Raw genomic sequence first — 18663 nt, 5'->3', positions numbered from 1 at the left:
GATTCATCATCAAAAACTATCATTTTTGCCCAGGGAGAACATTCTTCACTAAGTTCTGTTTTCCTATTTTTGTTTTTTGTTTTGTTGCTATGTGTGTTTTTCTTTATTAGAATTGAGAGTTTCAAGTCTAATTAGAGATTGGTCATCTCACAATTACTGCCGGAAGAACTAGAGTATACAATGTTTTAAAAATGTATCTTTTGATTTGAAAATAATACACATTCATGTAGAATTTGGAAAGGAATATATAAAAGTATAAAAGAGAAGAAAAAATTAACTGTACCATTAGCACTCATAGATAATAGCTGTGAATTTTTAGTTATTTCGTACTAGTCTTTTTATATATAATTATAAATGTGGGATTATCTTGCAACACACAGAAGGTATCTTCTTAGGGTCATTAAATAGACCCACAGACAACCACATGCTACATTTGGCACTGGTCTACTTGGAAGGAACCATAGCTTGCCAACAGGGAAGCATCACGTGCTCCTCTTCAGCACGTGTCTTCACAGTGGTCCAGCAGAGCCATGGAGCTCAGGTGCAAGAGACCATAGACACATCAAAGGATGCAAGAGCCACTGTGGCTTAGAAGCCCCACACCCTATAGAAATCAACATATGGTGCAGCAACTCCACAGGCATAGCCTTCAGGGTCCTACAATGGATGTGCCAAATTTCCAGAGTCATTGCACTTAGAAGTCATAGCACGGCACCTCCTTGGGTAGTTATAGTCCTCGGAGTCCGGGTGCAACTCACCAATCAGGGGTTAATCTTGCCTAGCAACACAGTCGATACATACCACTTTTTCCTTTTCTAGGGAAGCGGACCCAGAAAATTAAAAGAAGGTCAGATTCTCTTGCGAAAGGGAAAAAGATTTTACATGCAATACTGTACACATTTTTTTAGCCCTTAAAAAAATCTTAACATTAAATCAAAAGCCTGTTTCATTGCTCTTAAAGGTGTTTCAAAAACACAGCTGCCTTCTAATGTATTTACACAATCCTCTAGGACTGTGTATTTAGCTAGTTCCAAGTTTTCCATTGAAACTACTGTTGACATGAACATCCCTATACACAAATCCTTGTATTTATGTAAAACTGATTATTTCCTTAATGTAAATTCAGGGGCTGGAATTAATGACTGAGTCTGAAGTTTACAAACTTTTAATATATCTTACTTCAACGAGAACTGTGTGAAAGTTTCTGTACCTTCAACAACACGGTGTTTCTTTAAAACATTTGCCAATTTTACAGAAAGGGGGAAATACTGTCCTTGTCAAAATTACTTTTCTTTGATAATGGATAAGTATAGAAATGTTCAGGCACACAGTCAATTTACTGTTTTGTTACTTGTCTATTCTTGTCTTCTATTTTTATTTGGGGAAGCTCATTTTTTTAAGGATAAGTAAATATTAAGGATATTTACATTTGAGTCGTATATCCTATAAACTTTTTGTGGTCTTTTCCTTGGTTAGAAATGCTTATTTTTAGGTAGACAAGTGTATCAATCCTTTTCTATATTCTTGCATCAACTTTCGTAAGGGAGATTGTTTTTGCTACTGAGTGTGATTTTGTGGGTGTGCATGCAGACTTTTTAAGTGTTTAAAATCTATATTTTTCTTGTTTTGTAATGTATATTAAAAAGGCTTCCATTCATTTTTAGGCTCTGGGACATTTTATAGAATTATGGATTTTCTATTCCTTGAGAGTTTGAAGGAAATTTTACTACAACTACATGTCCTCAGTACCATTTTACAAGATAAATTTTAGATATGTTTAATAATTTATTCTGTTTTTATTCACTATTTCACTTTTCTACATCTTTTTACGGCATTGTTAGTAAATTATCTTTTCATAAAATATTACCAATTTTATTGAGAAGAAAGCATTTACTGGCAGAGACTTGTAAATACAACCTTTTTTTTTTAAGGTTTTATGTATTTGAGAGAGAGAGTGAGCGAGCGAGAGAGAGAGAATGCACACGAGCCAGGGAGGGGCAGAGGGAGAAGCAGACTCCCCACTGAGCAGGGAGCCTGATGTGGGACTTGATCCCCGGTCTCTGGGATCATGACCTGAGCCAAAGACAAACGCTTAACTGCATGAGCCACCCAGCTGCCCTGTAAATACAATATAGACTTTTAAAGGTTCACGTATTTTTGCTTATACATGTATATATATGTATATGTTTTAACTTTTTTTACTTCTGCCTTTCTTATATTAGACTATCTAGGGGGTTGTACATTTTACTTTTCAAAGAATCAGCTCCTGATTTTATTTGTTAATTCTATTTTTTTCTGATTCACTAATTTTTTTTTTCGCCCTAATTTTTCCTAATCAGTTTCCCTTGCTTTATTTAGGGTTTTTTTTTTTTAATGGAAAAAAATTTCTCTAATTCCAAGAAGTAATTACAGGAGAACCTAGGCAATGATATATATCCTGGGACTAGGAAGAAGAGAGGAAAATACATTAATAAGTCAACATATCACTCAGAGAGATGTCTGAATACATAAGAAAATGATACGCTTCTGAGACAGAAAGACATCAGGACATGATTCCGGAGTAAGTCTACTGCCTGTAGTTCCTGGGTTTCTAAGTGGAATCTCATTCTCTTCAGGTACTGGAAGTTGGTCTGTGATTCTGAAAAGGTTGAAAAACAGTTTCCAGCCAGGTTCTTTGTTCCCCTACTTCTAAACACTTAGTACATGCCAGACACTGTGCGGAGTTATTCGTACGAACCGTCTTATTAAAATCTCATGAGAGCTCCATGAAATAGGGAGTCCTGTTATCCCTGTTTTATGGTGGGGGGAGGGGAGCAATAGAACGATTTGCCGAAAGTCACATAGACAGGATGGGAATCCAGGTGTGTTAGACTGCAGAGCTTGTATTTTTAACCACCCCAACACACCACAGTTTTATCACTGCTGACCTTAATTGCTACAGCATAGTCTTATCATTTAAGGGCATGGTGCGGGGGGGCTTGTAGAGCCAAGGATCAATAATCAAAATGAAATTAAAGTACTGTGACTCATTACGCCCATATTCTTTCTCCTCAAAATTCTATTCCATTACTCATCTTAAAGCAAGCAAAACATTTACATAGAAAATACTTGAACTGAATGTCTGAGCCATCGGAATATATCTCAGCATGGCAGTCAATATTTTTATTACCAAAAGAGGGGAGAGGAAGAGGGTAGGGGAGAGAAGGGGGCAGAACTGGGGGAGGTAGCTCTTAGAAGAGATACAGGGAAATGACAGCGGAGATTTCATCCCAACTAATCTGACTTTGTAGCCTGTTCAGACACAGAAAGGTGTATCGTAAAACACTCACAAAGTCATTTTTAAAACTGAAATTAAAATGTCTAAGGGTTCAAGCCCTTTACTGGATAACACAGATCTGTTGAGTTTATGCTTTTGAAACAGTTTCTCCTGAGAATAGTCCAGCCAATTCTTTTGCCTCATGAGAGAGAAGAATGAAATAAATGAAGGTAAAGTTGCAGCTGAATTGAACGTGATGTAATGTGAACACAGCCAGAGCCACCAAGGATGAATCACAACAAACTTCAGGTCAAGCGATTCTCGATTCTCGCAACGGCCCGTCTGGAAGTTCAATCAGGACAGCAGGAGACGCAGGCCCTGGGGAGTCTGTTCCACTCCGATCTGAGTCTTTAAATCAGCACCAGCATTTACATTCGAGACCTCTCCTGAATACCACCCGCAGCATATCCCCCCCCCCCCGCCCCCGGAGAGCACAGCGGCTGCTCTTCACTAAAATACTAGCCAATCAAGCCTGTTGATTTAGAACATTCCCACTTACTTACAAAATGCATATAGTTATATACATTCAGACACCAAAAAACAAAGCCACCTATAAAAGACAAGACCTATTTTAATGAGATTTTTTAAAAAATGCAGAGTTCCAATCAAGGCTTTGGCTGGAACAGGACACCCCAGTAAGGCTGCTGGTGAATGCCCAGGAAGGGAGAAAAAAGGAGAAAAGGAAGACAGGAAATGTTATTTCGGATCTGACAGTAACGAAGGAAGTCTATTCTGTACTTACAATAGCAGTTGGGGTGGCAGCCAGCACACAATAGAGCACCAGAGGGGTGATGAAGCTTTCTTCCTCTGTCCCCGGGTAAGGCTTCATTAAGTCTCCGTCCTGACAGAAGAATCCTTGGATATGCACCTGAAAAGTGTCAGTGCATTCGAAGTAGTAGGCAAGCAGCACTGTCCCAGCCATGATGACAAGCTGAAAATACAGCATGGCCACACAGAGACATTAGCAGGACTTCGGAGCAGCGCTCGCCCCGCAGAACACACTCCCTCCATCACCCCAGCCGCTCTCCTCCTTTTGGTATTGGCAAGTGTGTGCGTGCCTGGCTCAGCATGCTCTGGGCTCGGGGAGTGTGTGCTTGCTTGTCTGTCTTGTAACATCTGTTATAGAAACCTTCCAGAAAATAATGAACAGCTCCCATCGGAAAGGCAGACCACAGCAAGGCTTAGAGGGAGACCCCGCTTCTGCTGGCCACCCTCTCAGAGGATGCTTGGGAGCCAAGGCAGTATTTCCAATTGGGACAGTGGTGAAAAGTCAAGGGGCAGTGGCATAAGAACTGGCAAGATGTAGATGTGAGAAATTTCATAAAGTATTAGAGATAGACTTACCTTCTTATAAAATATTAGAGGCAGGTAAATCATGAATGAATGAACAAACAGGAAAGCTGAAGCCTAGAAACGTTAAAGCCTAGAACCACACCCTAAATTACTAGCAGGGACGAACACATGGTCCAGGAATCCTAGACCAGGCACAGCTGTCACCTTCTCCAAAAAGGTGCCTTTATTCCAAAATGCTTTCCACCAGTAAATCCAGGGCTTTCCTGGTAACATCTTATCATAGACACAGATCCTTCATAAGGTTTAGATATAAAAGGGGACATACTTAGCCTTTCATTTTGACTCACAAATGTCCCAGATACTCACCGAGGTTTAGATGTAGCCTTTGGGTATGAGAAGTTGAGGGAATATGAAAAAGCCAACATTAGTTTTCTTATTCATATTTGGAAACACTAAAATGCCAAATAAGATGGTGATAAAGGTAGCTAGGAGACGGGTTTTTGAGGTTATGAAATTACAGAAAATTAAGCTGGAAGAGGTCCTGGAGATCTTCCCATCTAAACCTTTATTTCCTAGATGAGAAGGCAGAGGCCCAGCAAGGGGAACTGAGCACTGCTGAATCATCCAACAGGTTATCTAAACAGGTACTTAGGTTGAGAATCAGCAAAGCAGAGAAACTAAAATGGAGGAAAAAGAATTTTTTTTAAAGTGTTGATTTTTTAAAAAAAGTATCAAAGTAATCATTACGGAAAAAAAAATCAGATCTTGGGAGGATGTCTTTGTACGTCATTTATGGCTTAAAATTGTTTTTGTTTGGAAGTACATATGGGGCAATGAGGAGAAAAGAAGGGTTTAGGAAGGCTAAAAAGTAAGAAGTTCTTACTCCAGCCCTGGAATGACTAACCCAATGTCATGACATAGCTAGTTAGTGTAAGTCTGGGACTAGAAACCCACATTTTCTGATCCCCTGGAGAAAAACAAAACAAAACAAAAAAAATAACAAAAAACACCTGTATCATGGGATCAAAATTACACCCTCCAAAAAAGCCTGAAGAGTTATGGGGAGGAAGCACAGGCTCAACTCTAAGGCAGAGAGGCACTTTTTTACCTGTTTCCTATCCATTTCTTTAGCCCCAGCATTGCAGAGAAGCTCTACACTCTGGCCACTCTCTGAAACCCGACACAGCCTCTACTTGTGATCTTATCCCTGCAGTGCCTCCTCGTTACAGCTGAAAGCATTCAGGAGCTTTGAGCTGTAGTGTGTCTTAAACGTGAACTCCTAACAATTCTGCTAGAAGGGTCTTTGTCCTTGATCTCAACCATTGCCTCCTTTCTTTATCTCCATGTAGGTTGCAAACCACACTTCCTACGCACCGCCCTTCAGACATGACTTATCTCTGGTTCTACAAGGACTATATTCTGCTCTCTGGCCTTTCCTCCCCCTCTCCCCCAGTGGACCTTCTGTCACAACTTCTGACCATTTCGTCATCTCTGGATACTCCCGTGTGTTTCTCTCTGCCTGATGGTATTTCTCGGTGAATTTACCAAGTGTAAATCACCAGTGCTCGGGTCAGCCCTCTCTGCTTTCTTTTCTTTTTAGCCCCAGAGAGGAGACTTGGATAAGTATGAGAGAGAGGTGCTCCAAAGCTGCCCCTGCTAATGGGTGCTCCAGCTGACAGCTAGTGTATCTCCTCGAGGTCATGAAGTTTCTCTTCCTTTCTTGTTTCACTGGTCAACTGAGCTGACCTGATGGGAAGGAGCCTAGTCAGGTGACCTGAATGTTTTGGAGCTGAGGAAACACTATGATTCCCACAGTTTGGGGGGCTTTTCCTCTAGGGCTGTCTGTGTCTCCTGCACAGGCCTGATCTGGGATTTCTAGACATCTCCTCCATGTGGCTGGAAACATATTTCTGTCCCATGGCTTCATCAGCCCTTGAGAAACAACTACTTGGAAAACAGGCAGGAAACAGCCACTTGGAGAACAGGCGGGATCTACGGGAGCTTTTGAATAAAACAAAAACAAAAATGGCATCTAGCTTCCTCCACCGAGGACAAGTGTCAGATTTTACTGGACACCCCTGTGCTACCACTTCCATTTTAAAATGGCAGGATGAAAGTGAAGTCCACAAAAGCGAAAATGTACGCAGGTAAAAAGACTCACTGGAAAAACGTAGACTAGAAGCTTTTAGAACGTAGAACCATCTTAGCTTCAAATACATCAAAATCAATACTAATGCCAACAAAAAAGCCAAGGCCAGTATGCCTAAATTTGAAATCTATAGAATAAATCTCGAACAGCTGTCTGGCCGGTTCAATCCCGGAAGCAGCACTGAGAGAGAACACAATGAATGTGTGAATCAGTCAGTTGCAGGACATTAAGTAAGGAACAGAGAGCCTCGGAGACTCAGGGTGGTATAGGAAGGTGGGAACTTGGGCAGCCTGGTGGACAGAACTGACCTGGAAGCATAAGTCTACTGACCCTGATCATTCTCCCTAATCAGCCAGAAACCCCTGCCTGCCATCTTCAAGTAATGCTCAAACTCCCTGGAGAGTCCCCTGTAACGCCAGTGAGACACGTACAGAAGCAAAGCCAGAATAATTCAGATCTCGATTTCTAGGTTTCTTTTCTATGGAACATTCTCTTGGGACCACATATTAAAAAGCAGCTTTGCATTTACTGCAGGAACAGAAACACTGCAGTGGTTCTGCTTCCATGAGCAGAAGAGGTCCGCCTTGCCACTCTGATGACAGCACGCGATTAGCCATCAGAGTCCTCCCTCCTTCCTCTCGGTCCTGGGCCATGATCCATCACTGTCTAGGTCTGGGTCGCTGGTGCCAGCTGGCACACTTGCCATCTCTGTTGCCTTCTCCAACCCCATTTAGGGATGCATGGAGGGAGGCCATAATGTTGGTGTCACATAAGCAGATGGTGAGGCTGTGCCGGACCCAAGCGCTAGTGGAGGGTTGATGATACCCGTGTGAAAGGAGCAATTATGGCTGTTGGGGCAGGGGGAAGGGCCTTACGCACCACGGTTATTCCTCAGCTTCACTTCCCAAGAACGACAATCTGGTATTTAAAAACACATTAAATCCTGACCGTTCCACAAGGATTCAGAAGGCAGAAGCCAGCAATATCTGAAATCCTGCCTCTCAGGGTTGAGATCACTACCCTCCAGTGATTAGAGAAAAGTAAAGGTCACGAAGAGTGATAATGGGGACGGTCACAAAGCTGAGGGTAAGGGCGGAGATGACAGTACACTTTCCTTGGGTCTGTAAAGCCTGGAGCAATTGTGGACATTAATTTATATGACCTGATATAAGCTCAAAGAGTGGGGGAATGGGTAATGATGGTATGACTCACGACAGCAAGTGAATATGAGTATGTGTGTGTGTGTGGACAAGTGTGTGCACTCATCCAGGAGCCTGGGAGCAGATATGTGAGGTTGGAATGAGAGGACTGGTATCGGGTCTGGAGTGTAAGGGGCATATGTGAAGCTGGGGAAGCCCAGTCTAGGTGACGAACCATCTCTGTTTGCTCAAGACTAAGGGGTTCCTGGGACATGGGACCTTTCAGTGCTCAAACTGAGATCATCCCAAACTAACTGGGGTGCTAGGTCACTCTACCTGAGGCAATGAATGTTTTCCTCCCCAAAGGGTTTTCTCATTCTGGTTTTGCCAGCAGCTATCAAGTCCACTGCAAATTTATCAGTCAACCAACAACTGTTTGTGGTAACTGCCTCTGTGTTCAGTCCCAAACTAAGTGCTGTGAAGGTGCAGAATTTGTGATCTGGCTGGGGAGTGCTCATCAACACAAAAACCAGGCGATGGTTGGTAGATCTGTAGGAGGGTGTCAGCTGATCCCCAGCTAGGGGTCATACATGGCTGCTTGTGTCTGATGAACTGGTAGGGAGGGAGTTGACAGAAGAATAGGTAAAGGGCTGATGGATGGAAGAGAAGGGAGTACAAGGGGATGGAGAGGACAGCATGGGGTCTGTTTAGGAGACTGGTTTGAACTAAGCCCCAGGAGTATATGATCAGTTCCAAAGACAGCAGGGATAAAAGAAACTCAGCAGAAGGAGAACTGTATCAGAGCTTAGAGAGTAAGATTCAGTGTGGTTGTGATGCAGAGGTAATGTCTTAGTGAGGACTCCCGGAAATGATACACATGAAGGACTTGCATGCCTTTCATATTAAGAGCCAGCTAGGCATGAGTGTCTGTAGCTGCACACAAGGGCTGGGGTGGGAAACGCACAGGTAGGGCGCTAATGGAAGTGTGAACCAAGGTCATAAGCTGGAGGGAAAACATAAGAAAACGGATCATGAGCCCTTGTGAGACCTCCATGGGCACCTTTAGAAGTAAGTGTGACCCTCTGAGAGGGGTTGGAAGTTCTCCACATAAACAACAAAGGTAAGAGCCAGGAAAGAGGAGGAAGAGATGGTGTCGATAAGGGTCAGGATATATATGATGCATTAAGTCCCAGGTACTGTCTAAAAACTTTACATGCATTAACTCTGCTTCTGCCCAATGACCCTGCATGGTAGGTATATTATTATTTCCATTTTTCAGGTGATGAAACAGAGGCACAGAGAGACTACATGACTTGCATAATGTCACACAACTCATGGGGTGGACCCAGGATGATGACTAAATATGATGCATTTCTCTCCCCAAACTTAGGTGGCCTGCGGAAAATCAGGTCACAAATGTCAGCATGACATTAAGTGGTAGACTGGGTACTACCGACTTGAGTGGTTTATTCAAATGTTTTCTAGTGTCAGTTTCCTTATTTGTAGGAAAGTTAATAACTAACTCATAAATATGCAATGAAGCATGTTTATATATTCTCATTTTGTTCCAAAAAGGAGTTTTATCAACTCCATCAAATAAAGTTAGTGAGCATTGGTGAGAAGTTGGAACAAAAGAAGAAAGGGCATAAGTAAGGAGACAGAATTCCATCCTGGAGTATAAGTTTTCTAATAGTCAACACAATAGGGAAATGCTGGTCAGTTGCACATTTCACAGAATCTGTAAGATAAAACTAACCAATGGATAAAGATAAGTAGAATCTTTCTAATATAGTAACTGGACTGGAATTCTTCCTAGGCTCTTATAAAAGGTGTAGTGTGATAAATAAGGGCTCAATGTGGAGTACGATGGTGCTGTTTTTCATATGGGACTCCATGTCAATACTTTTTTTTAAAAAAGATGTATTTATTTATTTGGGGGGGTGTGAGCATGGGGAGGAGCAGAAGGAGAGAGAGAGAATCTCAAGCAGACACCCCCCTGAGCTCGAAGCCTGATGTGGCACCAACCTCACGGCCCCAAGACCATGACCTGAGTGCGAAATCAAGAGTCTGAGGCTTAACTGACTGAGCCACCCACAAGTCCCTTCCCCTGTCAATTCTTAACGTAGGCTGATGACATCACATCAAAGCAAAATGCACAAAAGCAATACTGTGGGACAGAATTGAGGAGGTGGGTGTTATGGTTCAGTCTAGGTTGATACTAGAGAGATAGCATGATAAAAGGCTTAGAGTGTGGGACACATTTCCTGGGTTGGAAATTCACTCTGCTGCTTATTAGGCAGGGGATTTAAAATCTTGTGCTTCAGTTTCTCCATTTGAAAAATGGGGTAGCACAAGAATGGTATATTAAACTGTATATTAACTGTGTATTTAAAGCACTGTCTGACTAGGAAGAATGAACCAGACTATATATACTTCAAGTACTCCTTCCCAGGTATTGTTTCTCTCAGCTTAGGTTTTTTAGAAACTATTAGGTGGTAGTCAATTGGAGACTATTTTCTAGTAAGTAACCTGCTAGTGAAATACAGACCTGTATTTTTTTTACTGATTTAATTGTTGAATATACTTACATGTTATTATTAGACTAGTGGAAGAACTTTAATCAGGCTCATCTCTGTAGGACAAGTCCCTTAACTTCTCCACATCCCAGTTCTTATGTGAGAAAAGTTTGAGCTACTTTTCAAGGTTGTAATGAGAATTGAGGATATTGTACGTAAACATCAACAACAGTATTTGGGGACATAGTAAATGCTTAGTAAACAGTATCTCTAGCTATTATTATATTCGTTTAGTATCACTGACTCTTAATATGTCTCTTAGTATGGTGGTTTTCCAAACTGCAGGTCTGAAACCATTATTGGGTTATGAAACAAATGTACACAACTTCAGAGTTCAACTAGAATTCTTTTAGTGGAAGAGAACAGAATAGAATTGCATATATCAGAGAGTTTCATACATAGTAAGAGCAAGTGTTTTTATGTGACACTTGTTTAGTATATAACATACAGGCAGAGGAAGTGTGTATAATATAGTATTTCTTACTGAGAGTAAAACAAAAATCCTTCAATGAAGCATGATTTTATTTGATACTTATCTGATAGTGTGCAAGTTTCTTATACTTAAAAGTGACTAATACACACAGGTTCAAATCCCAAATCCACTGATTACCACTGTATGACTTTGAATCAATTACATAACCTATCTATTCCTTAGTTTCCTCACCTGTGAAATGGGTAACTCACTCCTTACATGAGAAATGAGTTCTCTTTGGAATGGTATGAGAACTATATGATTTAGGATATCGAAACCACTTATCAGGTACTCAACAACTGTTAGCTATTTTTTTATTAAAACTTGAGTAGAATATAAATTTTTTTTCTGAATAAGCAACAAATACCACATGCACCAAAGTATGTAAGAGAATATAAAATCATCACATTAGCCAGGACTGAATAATCAGATAGTTTTTCCATCTACAAAATATGGTTCTTGATAAATATTGTATTTCTACAAATATGAGTTTTTCTACAAATATGAGCCGTGTAACTATTCTCAGTTTGCTATTTGCAAATAATACTATCTCTTAAGATATGAAGGAGTAAAAATAAAATTATTAAGCCATTAGTTAATTCTCCTTTGTCAGTATATTTGATCCTTATTTGGCCTTTACAGTTCATATTTTCTGAGAGAATTTTTGAAAAATTTATTTTACTGTGGTAAGAACACAAGATGAGATCAACCCCCTTGACAAATACATAAGCATGCTATATGGTATTACTGGTCACAGGTGCAATGTACATCAGATTTTTTTTGCTTATTCATCTTACTTAATTGAAACTGATACTATGCCTTTTGATTAATAATTCTCCATTTCCCTCCTCAGACCTGTGTTTTTTAATTAATAGGCAATTAAGCTGTGGTTAAGAATAACATTCTCTTGTGAAATCTGGAAAACTTACAATAGACCAGTGTATGTAGGCGAACTCCCCCGCCCTTCTTTAACGAGAACAAAGGTATACCCATAGGCAAGAATATGTGGATGAAATGAGGTTGTTCAGTCATTCAACTAATATTTATTGAGTGCCTACTACGTGCAGGCATTGGGGGCATTCACCTGCTAACAAAATTGAATAACCAATAATAAGACTGTTAACCAAACAGACGTGATCTTTGGACATGTGGGGCTTTTTGTGGGGGAGACAGATATTATGGAGGCAATCCCAAATAAAGGATAGTAAGGACTCATCGATTAGCCACATAACAAGCTATATAACTTGAAATGCATCATCTTACATGATACTCATGCCTCACTGTGAGATACTGGGTTACCCTCATTAAAAGATGAGAAAATTAAAAAAAAAAAGAAGAAAATTAATTAAAGCTCACAGACCTAGTGAATGGTGGAGTCAGGATTTGAACCTCTGGTGCCATGTAACCATTCTTTTATACTTTAAACCTGCAGTTAGCATAATGAGATAATGTCTGTAAAATGCTTAGCACATGGTAAGTGTTTAATCCTTTCTCTTGTTCTTTGAGTGCTATAGGCTTGTTTTTTCCTTTTTAAAAAAAGTTTTTATTTAAACTCCAGTTAGTTAACATACTGTATATTAGTCTCATGTGTACAATATAGTGACTCAACACTTTCATACAACATGCTTGTTCTTTTCAATTTTTTTTTATATGGCATTGGGGTAAGATGGGGGTTACCTGAGGCCTCCCCCGCCCACCTCTCTCCTTTCTTAGTATTTAAAACCACTACTTTCTCCTGCCTCTGATCATTCTTTCCTGGACTGCTTTTACTTCCTTTTTACTGTGCTTGGTTTGTAAACAGTAGTACCCTCCTAGGATCTATCCTTGCCCCTCCTTTCCATGCTTTCTTCTTGGGAGATCGCATCTCTTTCTATGGATTCTACTCTTTATTTATTTATTTATTTGACAGACAGAGATCACAAGTAGGCAGAGAGGCAGGCAGAGAGAGAGGGGGAAAGCAGGCCCCCCGCCGAGCAGAGAGCCCTATGCGGGGCTCAATCCCAGGACCTTGGGATCACGAACCAAGCCGAAGGCAGAGGCTTTAACCCACTGAGCCACCCAGGCACCCCTCTATGGATTCTACTCTTACGTTGATTCTATCGACCCTTCCTATCACCACTCTTGGCCCCCTGCCCACTCCCCTGACCACCAACCTTGTGGTCCACAGATAGTCGTTAAGTCTGAAATGGAGTTTGGCATTTCTCCTCCCCTTCACCTGCCACTTTTCTTGAGTTTCTCCATCCTGGTAAATTAATCAATACCTTCTCAGTCACCCGCATTAGAATTCTCAACATTATTCCAGACCATTCTACCTTCACCCTTTTCACTCCTCCTCATGCCATCCCTGGTTAGTTGTCGGGTCTTTCTTACTACACTGCCCCTCCTATTTATCGTATTTTTGTTCTGCCAGCTGCCATGTTCTTATTCAGGACCCCATACTCCGCCAAGTACACTTCTGAAATCTTGTCCCACCTGCTCTTGTTGCCTTTGGGATCTCAGCCCCTTCGTGCCATCACCTACTTTGCTGCTAAAGAGTTATGATCCTAAGACACATATGATTGTGTCTTTCTACTCCTCCCAAATCTTCAGTGACAGCTATTTCAGGTAAATTAAGCAATTTTCTCTCTGTTGTACACCTTGGGCTTTGTCCTACCCATGTTTTGGTAATGGAGAGAAGAAGCCTATCATTTGACTAGAGAACAAGCCAGTAAACCTCCTCAGGCATTACTCCTCAGTTAGGAGAAAATACACAGGTCTTCCTCTTAGTCCGGGCTGCTTAGGCCTTCCTGCCTGGCCACTCCTTAAAGAACAGATATAAATATAACATTCTTGTCTTTTTTGTCCCCCCATTTCTATCCTCTAGCATCAAATTTGTTATTTATTGGTGAAAAATATGGAGAAATGTCAAGTGTATAATATTCTCGGTAGATACACAATTACACTAAGGAAAGGATAATTATTAAGTCTAAGTTAAGCCAAATTGGGCCACAGAATTTTCTCTTTGATCTTCTGCCATTAGGGATTTTTTAAAAATTCAATGACATGGATGAATATAAAAACACAAAATTGGCAAAGCACAGCTAATATCAGAGAAAGCAGAATAAAAATTCAAAATGATTTTGTCATTTGAGAACATTCATTAGTGATAAATGTAAAGTTTTACAGCAAGGCTTTGAATGACTTCAGGGGCTGGTGAATAGGAAGGCTCAGAACTCTGGCCTGAGAAGCTCACCAACCTTGCCCTTTATTGGCCCTGCACTCCCCCAGGCTGTCTCAGGCCTCTGGCTTGGGGTGGTGGGGGTGGGGGGCGGGGAGGAGGCCAAAACTCAATGATGTTAAATGTGTAAGAAAGTGAGAGTGATGACCTGAGGAGTCAAGAGAAGGCTTCGAGGAGAAAGTTCTGGATGACTTTGATCTGCATTTTATTTGTTACCTACTTAAGAGAAGGTAAGAGGCAGATGGAAGCAGTGTATAAATGGTCTCTATGGTCTAAAACTCTATAGTCCTACTACCTCCTTGTTAAAGTAAACTAAGTTGATTTGAGTGCTAGTCTCAAGCTTCTCAGCAGAAGCATTGTAAGTCAGCAGACAACTACTGAATACCAACTATGTGTTAAACCTATCAGCTAGTGGTAGGAATGTAGGAAGGAAGGAGTTCTTCATTTTACCAGGATATGAGCAAGTGGCCAAATGATAGGTGTTTAACACTGGTTAGTTGTTCTAATTGGAGGACAGATGGATGGGTGAACGGATGGAAGGAGAAATGTGTGGAAGGATGGAAGGGAGGATGGATGGATGTTATGATGAAATCAAGAGAATATTAACTATGACAGACATAGGATGAGACAGGGGACGATTGGGTCAGCAGTGATGTCTGAGCTGGTTATATGGTATTATAGAAGTTTATGGCCTTTGGAGCTTAAAGACCCAGATGTAGTACTAAATGCACCATTTGCTACCTGTATAGCTTCAGGTAATATATAAAATCTCTCTGAATCTCAGTTCCTTCATATGTAAAATGGATATAGTAATGATATAAAACACATAAATGTGAAAAGTAATATATGTAAAAAATACTGTTTTAACTCATGGCTTACAAGGTACTTGCTGATAAAGGGGAGTTCTTGGCCATCCTCAGCCTTTCCAAAACAGAATAAACAACAGAACCTGTTATCTGGAAAACCTAAAATCAATTACATAAAATCAATTGGCCAATCAGAAACTCAACAAAATTTAAACCGTTACCCAGCATATCAATATGCAGGGGGCCTACAGTCCTGTAGGAGAAGGGTAGGCAAACAAAATCCTGGTCTGCTTACTTCTCAAAGATGACACAGAAGATTGGAGAAAGGAGACAGAAACTGTGTTCAACCTCTTCTTAGTTGAGAACCAAAGGGAGGTGGCACTGGAAGCCATCATATTCTCATGATACAAAAGAGGATCAAAAAGGAGCGGGGACCATAATTTGGAGATGAAGACCTAACTTTTGGTGTTTGTTCTGTCATTGACTTTGTAATCCTAGATGCATGGCTCTAGCTTCTCTAATCCTCTGACCCACATGAGGGGAAATACCCTAATGGGAATGAGACAACATGAGAAATGGGATCAAATGAGAAGACCTGGAGAAACTCTTTGCAGATGGCAAAGGATTATCCAATATATAAAGGACCTTATAATATTATACATACTATGCAAATATATAATAAATGATTAAGTCAGCAAAAATAAATCAGGCCAATATAAGAGATAAACAGTCAAAACTAGGCTTAAGAGGTACAAATGTTTATATTACTGAGATTTCCTTAAGTTTGAGCATACTGACGCCCATAGCCTAATTCTGCTTTATGCCAAAGGATGGTGACTTTAAGCCTGGGAGAGGCTGAACCAAGATCAATCCTCACTCTTCTTTCTCTTCATTTTATTGCAGCAGGCAGAATTCTGCTGAGACTTCTGCACCCTAATGTTCATGCTTGGTATGATCCTCTTTGGTGTGGGTAAGACCTATGAATATAATGGAATGCTATTCCTTGATTATGGTATATTATATAGCAAAGGTGTAGGAACTATAATGATGTGATTAAGGTCTCTGATTATTAACATTAGGTTAATAAAAGAGAGAGATTATCCTGGGCAGGCCTGACCTACTGATCACTTGAGACCTTTAAATGAAATTATGAGATTTGAAGCAGTAGAAACACCTTGTTGGCAAACTACCATATTGTGGAGAGGTCCACGTAGCCAGGAACGATGGGCTGACTCTAGGGACTGAGGGTCTCAGCCCTACAGGAACTGAATTCTGCCAGCAACTAGTGAGCTTGAAAGAAGACCCTAGGCCTCAGATGAGATTACAGTCCCAGCTGACACCTTGACACCTTGAGCAGAAGACCCCCCACTAACTCACACACAGACTCTAACCCACAGAAAGCACAAGATAAGTTTGTGTGTTTTTAAGTGGCTATGTGTGTGGCAATTTGTTAAATAACACAGAAAAATAAAATAAGGGGGGAAGCTCTCTAGTAACCACTATGAACAGGTCAGCCCCATGGGGGATGTTCTAGCAGATGAGCAGAATTCAAGCTTTTATGCTTTCACTGAATCTCCTTCATAAACCCCAGAACCTGGAGCTGCCTTTCTTCTGCTAAGGCAGAAGTTCCTGAGCTTCTCTACACCAGGGTCCTCTAAGTATTTTCCTCCTATGGGCCCTAAAATTGAAATATGTTGTTTATTTAATAGATTGCATATATTTACTCTGGAGTAATTAATTTGATTTCTAATTTTAATTAAGTAATTGCTCTTGAATTAAATATAAGCGCAGAGATTCTGACTGGTATGAAATGAACAGAGTAACCAAATCAATTTGTGATTTTATCTCAAACCAGAAAAAACAGATACTTTGGTTATTCCTTTGAGGCTTAACATGGATAAATGTATATTTCACTTCTACTCAAGCTTTTTGAAAGACAGAAAATATCTCACTGCCCCTAACAGTTAACATCATTCCCTGGCTAGAGAGAACTCGACTAAGAGTAGATATTTGGCTCAAGGTAGGCCCATGAACTTCTCTCTTAAGAATTAGAAGTGACAGTCACAGACTCTGTGTGTCTTTGTTGACCACTTGAACTCAGGACATAGAAGTCCTGGAGCTACAGAGCTGCCTTGTGTGGCTGTCTGCATCTGGGAAACCTGTGAGAGTTAATGGAGAGATCTACATAGAGAAGAATGAAGTGCAAAGTCAAGAGTCCATAAGGCCTGGAGAGAATGGATAATTTTGCTTTTGATGGTTTTTTAGTTTCTTATTTTAGTTTATGCTGTGGCCAGTCTATGCCTCCTGAGTTTCATAGGATTCACTTAAATCCTTATTAAAAATTTTGTTTTCGGCCTCCCATAGAGCAATGGGTATTCTGTTATGGGAAAGTTACAGAGTTTGGAGTTATAGGACTCCAAAGAGTCATGGCCAAAACAACCTACCCTGTTGTGAAAGGAATGGAGCTTCTGCTCCAAGGTCACAAATATTTTTGGATTCAACTGTCTCAGTTCCTGACTTCGTTATAGGAATGAGCACCATTGGGTAAGCTACAAGAATAAGAAGTGGGCTATTAGAATGCCAGTCTTTAGATACAGAAGGCATTACTTTCCTCTTGTGGGAGAAGGGGAGAATGGTGCAGAAATGAGAAGAAATTATGAGTTTTCGATGTGTCTTCTACTCCAGTCAAAAACACTGAAGAAAATCTTTGGAAATAGGATTGTTTAAGCATCAATAGAGTGAGCCCTTCTCAAAGGAATGAAGGCTTAGGTCATTTCGGACAGTTGAGCATATGAAGCAGACTTATTAACTGAATAAGTATGTCTAAGGGAGTGTGAGTAGAAGTAGGGGAAGAAAATCTTATTAATCTGTGAGGATGAGGACTTCTTAATTTTTAAAGAGCCAATTGAAGAAACTACATTCATACTATAATTTCAAAAGGAAAAGTAATTTTCTTGCCATCATTAAAACTTCTCTCATTAATAATCAACAGAAGTTTTTGGTAAAAGAGATATGGACTTGATCAGCAGGCATAGCCACTGTAGGAGCAAAACCTGGTGTCACAGGTGTATGCACGCCCCCAGGATCTGAATCACCATCATGGCAGCCTTTGCTTTCTCAGCGAGCACGGACTTGGCCTTGGGGAGACTGGGTTGACATTCGGCCTAGAGAATAGCTTTCTAATTTGTCCTAACTAATCATCTTGAGTCCTGGACCTCCTCTTAAGAAAAAAGAGGACTTTTTTCTTACTTCCTTTGGTCTATCCATACCATAATAACATCAAAATCCTAGTGTATGATGTTTCAAGTAATGGTAACTTACTTAGGGGCTTCAACAACAGAATCCATTTAATCTCAGGAAAATAGGGTAGGATTTAAGCCCAACAAAAGAAATTTGCCCAGACATTATGGATCCTTCTATAATAGGATTGGGTTCTATGGGTCTTCATGGTAGATTCTGATTCTGTACTTTTCTATATTTGGGGATGGAGGCATGGAATATGTTTTTCATCATTAGGACTACTTTGATGCAGGGTGTTAGGTGCAGAGGGCTTTATAAAGAACCCAGAAGTGGATGGACAGTATACACCAAAACTCCTGAAATTGCTCTGGAAGTCCTCCTTGACCACCTCTGCAGTGTGAGGAGATTGCTCCTGTGCAGATCTCATACGATCCCGACACTTAGGACACTGCATG

At 40.6% G+C, this 18663-nt stretch overlaps 1 protein-coding gene across 1 annotated transcript in view; it reads right to left on the bottom strand.

Annotated features, from left to right (window-relative positions):
• The window catches only part of PLPPR1 (phospholipid phosphatase related 1), a 265405-nt gene that overhangs the window by 38830 nt on the left and 207912 nt on the right, over positions 1 to 18663 (bottom strand). The window contains exon 3 of the mRNA XM_032860734.1: positions 4059 to 4247. Coding sequence (XP_032716625.1) covers positions 4059 to 4247 — 189 coding nt within the window. The remainder of the gene's footprint in view (positions 1 to 4058; positions 4248 to 18663) is intronic.

The sequence above is a fragment of the Lontra canadensis genome, unplaced genomic scaffold (genome assembly GCF_010015895.1).
Source record: "Lontra canadensis isolate GAN:19392208 unplaced genomic scaffold, GSC_riverotter_1.0 scaffold19, whole genome shotgun sequence".
In the NCBI taxonomy this organism is placed as follows: Eukaryota; Metazoa; Chordata; class Mammalia; order Carnivora; family Mustelidae; genus Lontra; species Lontra canadensis.
The sequence above is the reverse complement of the archived record's forward strand: the minus strand, read 5'-3'. Positions and strand labels throughout refer to the sequence as shown.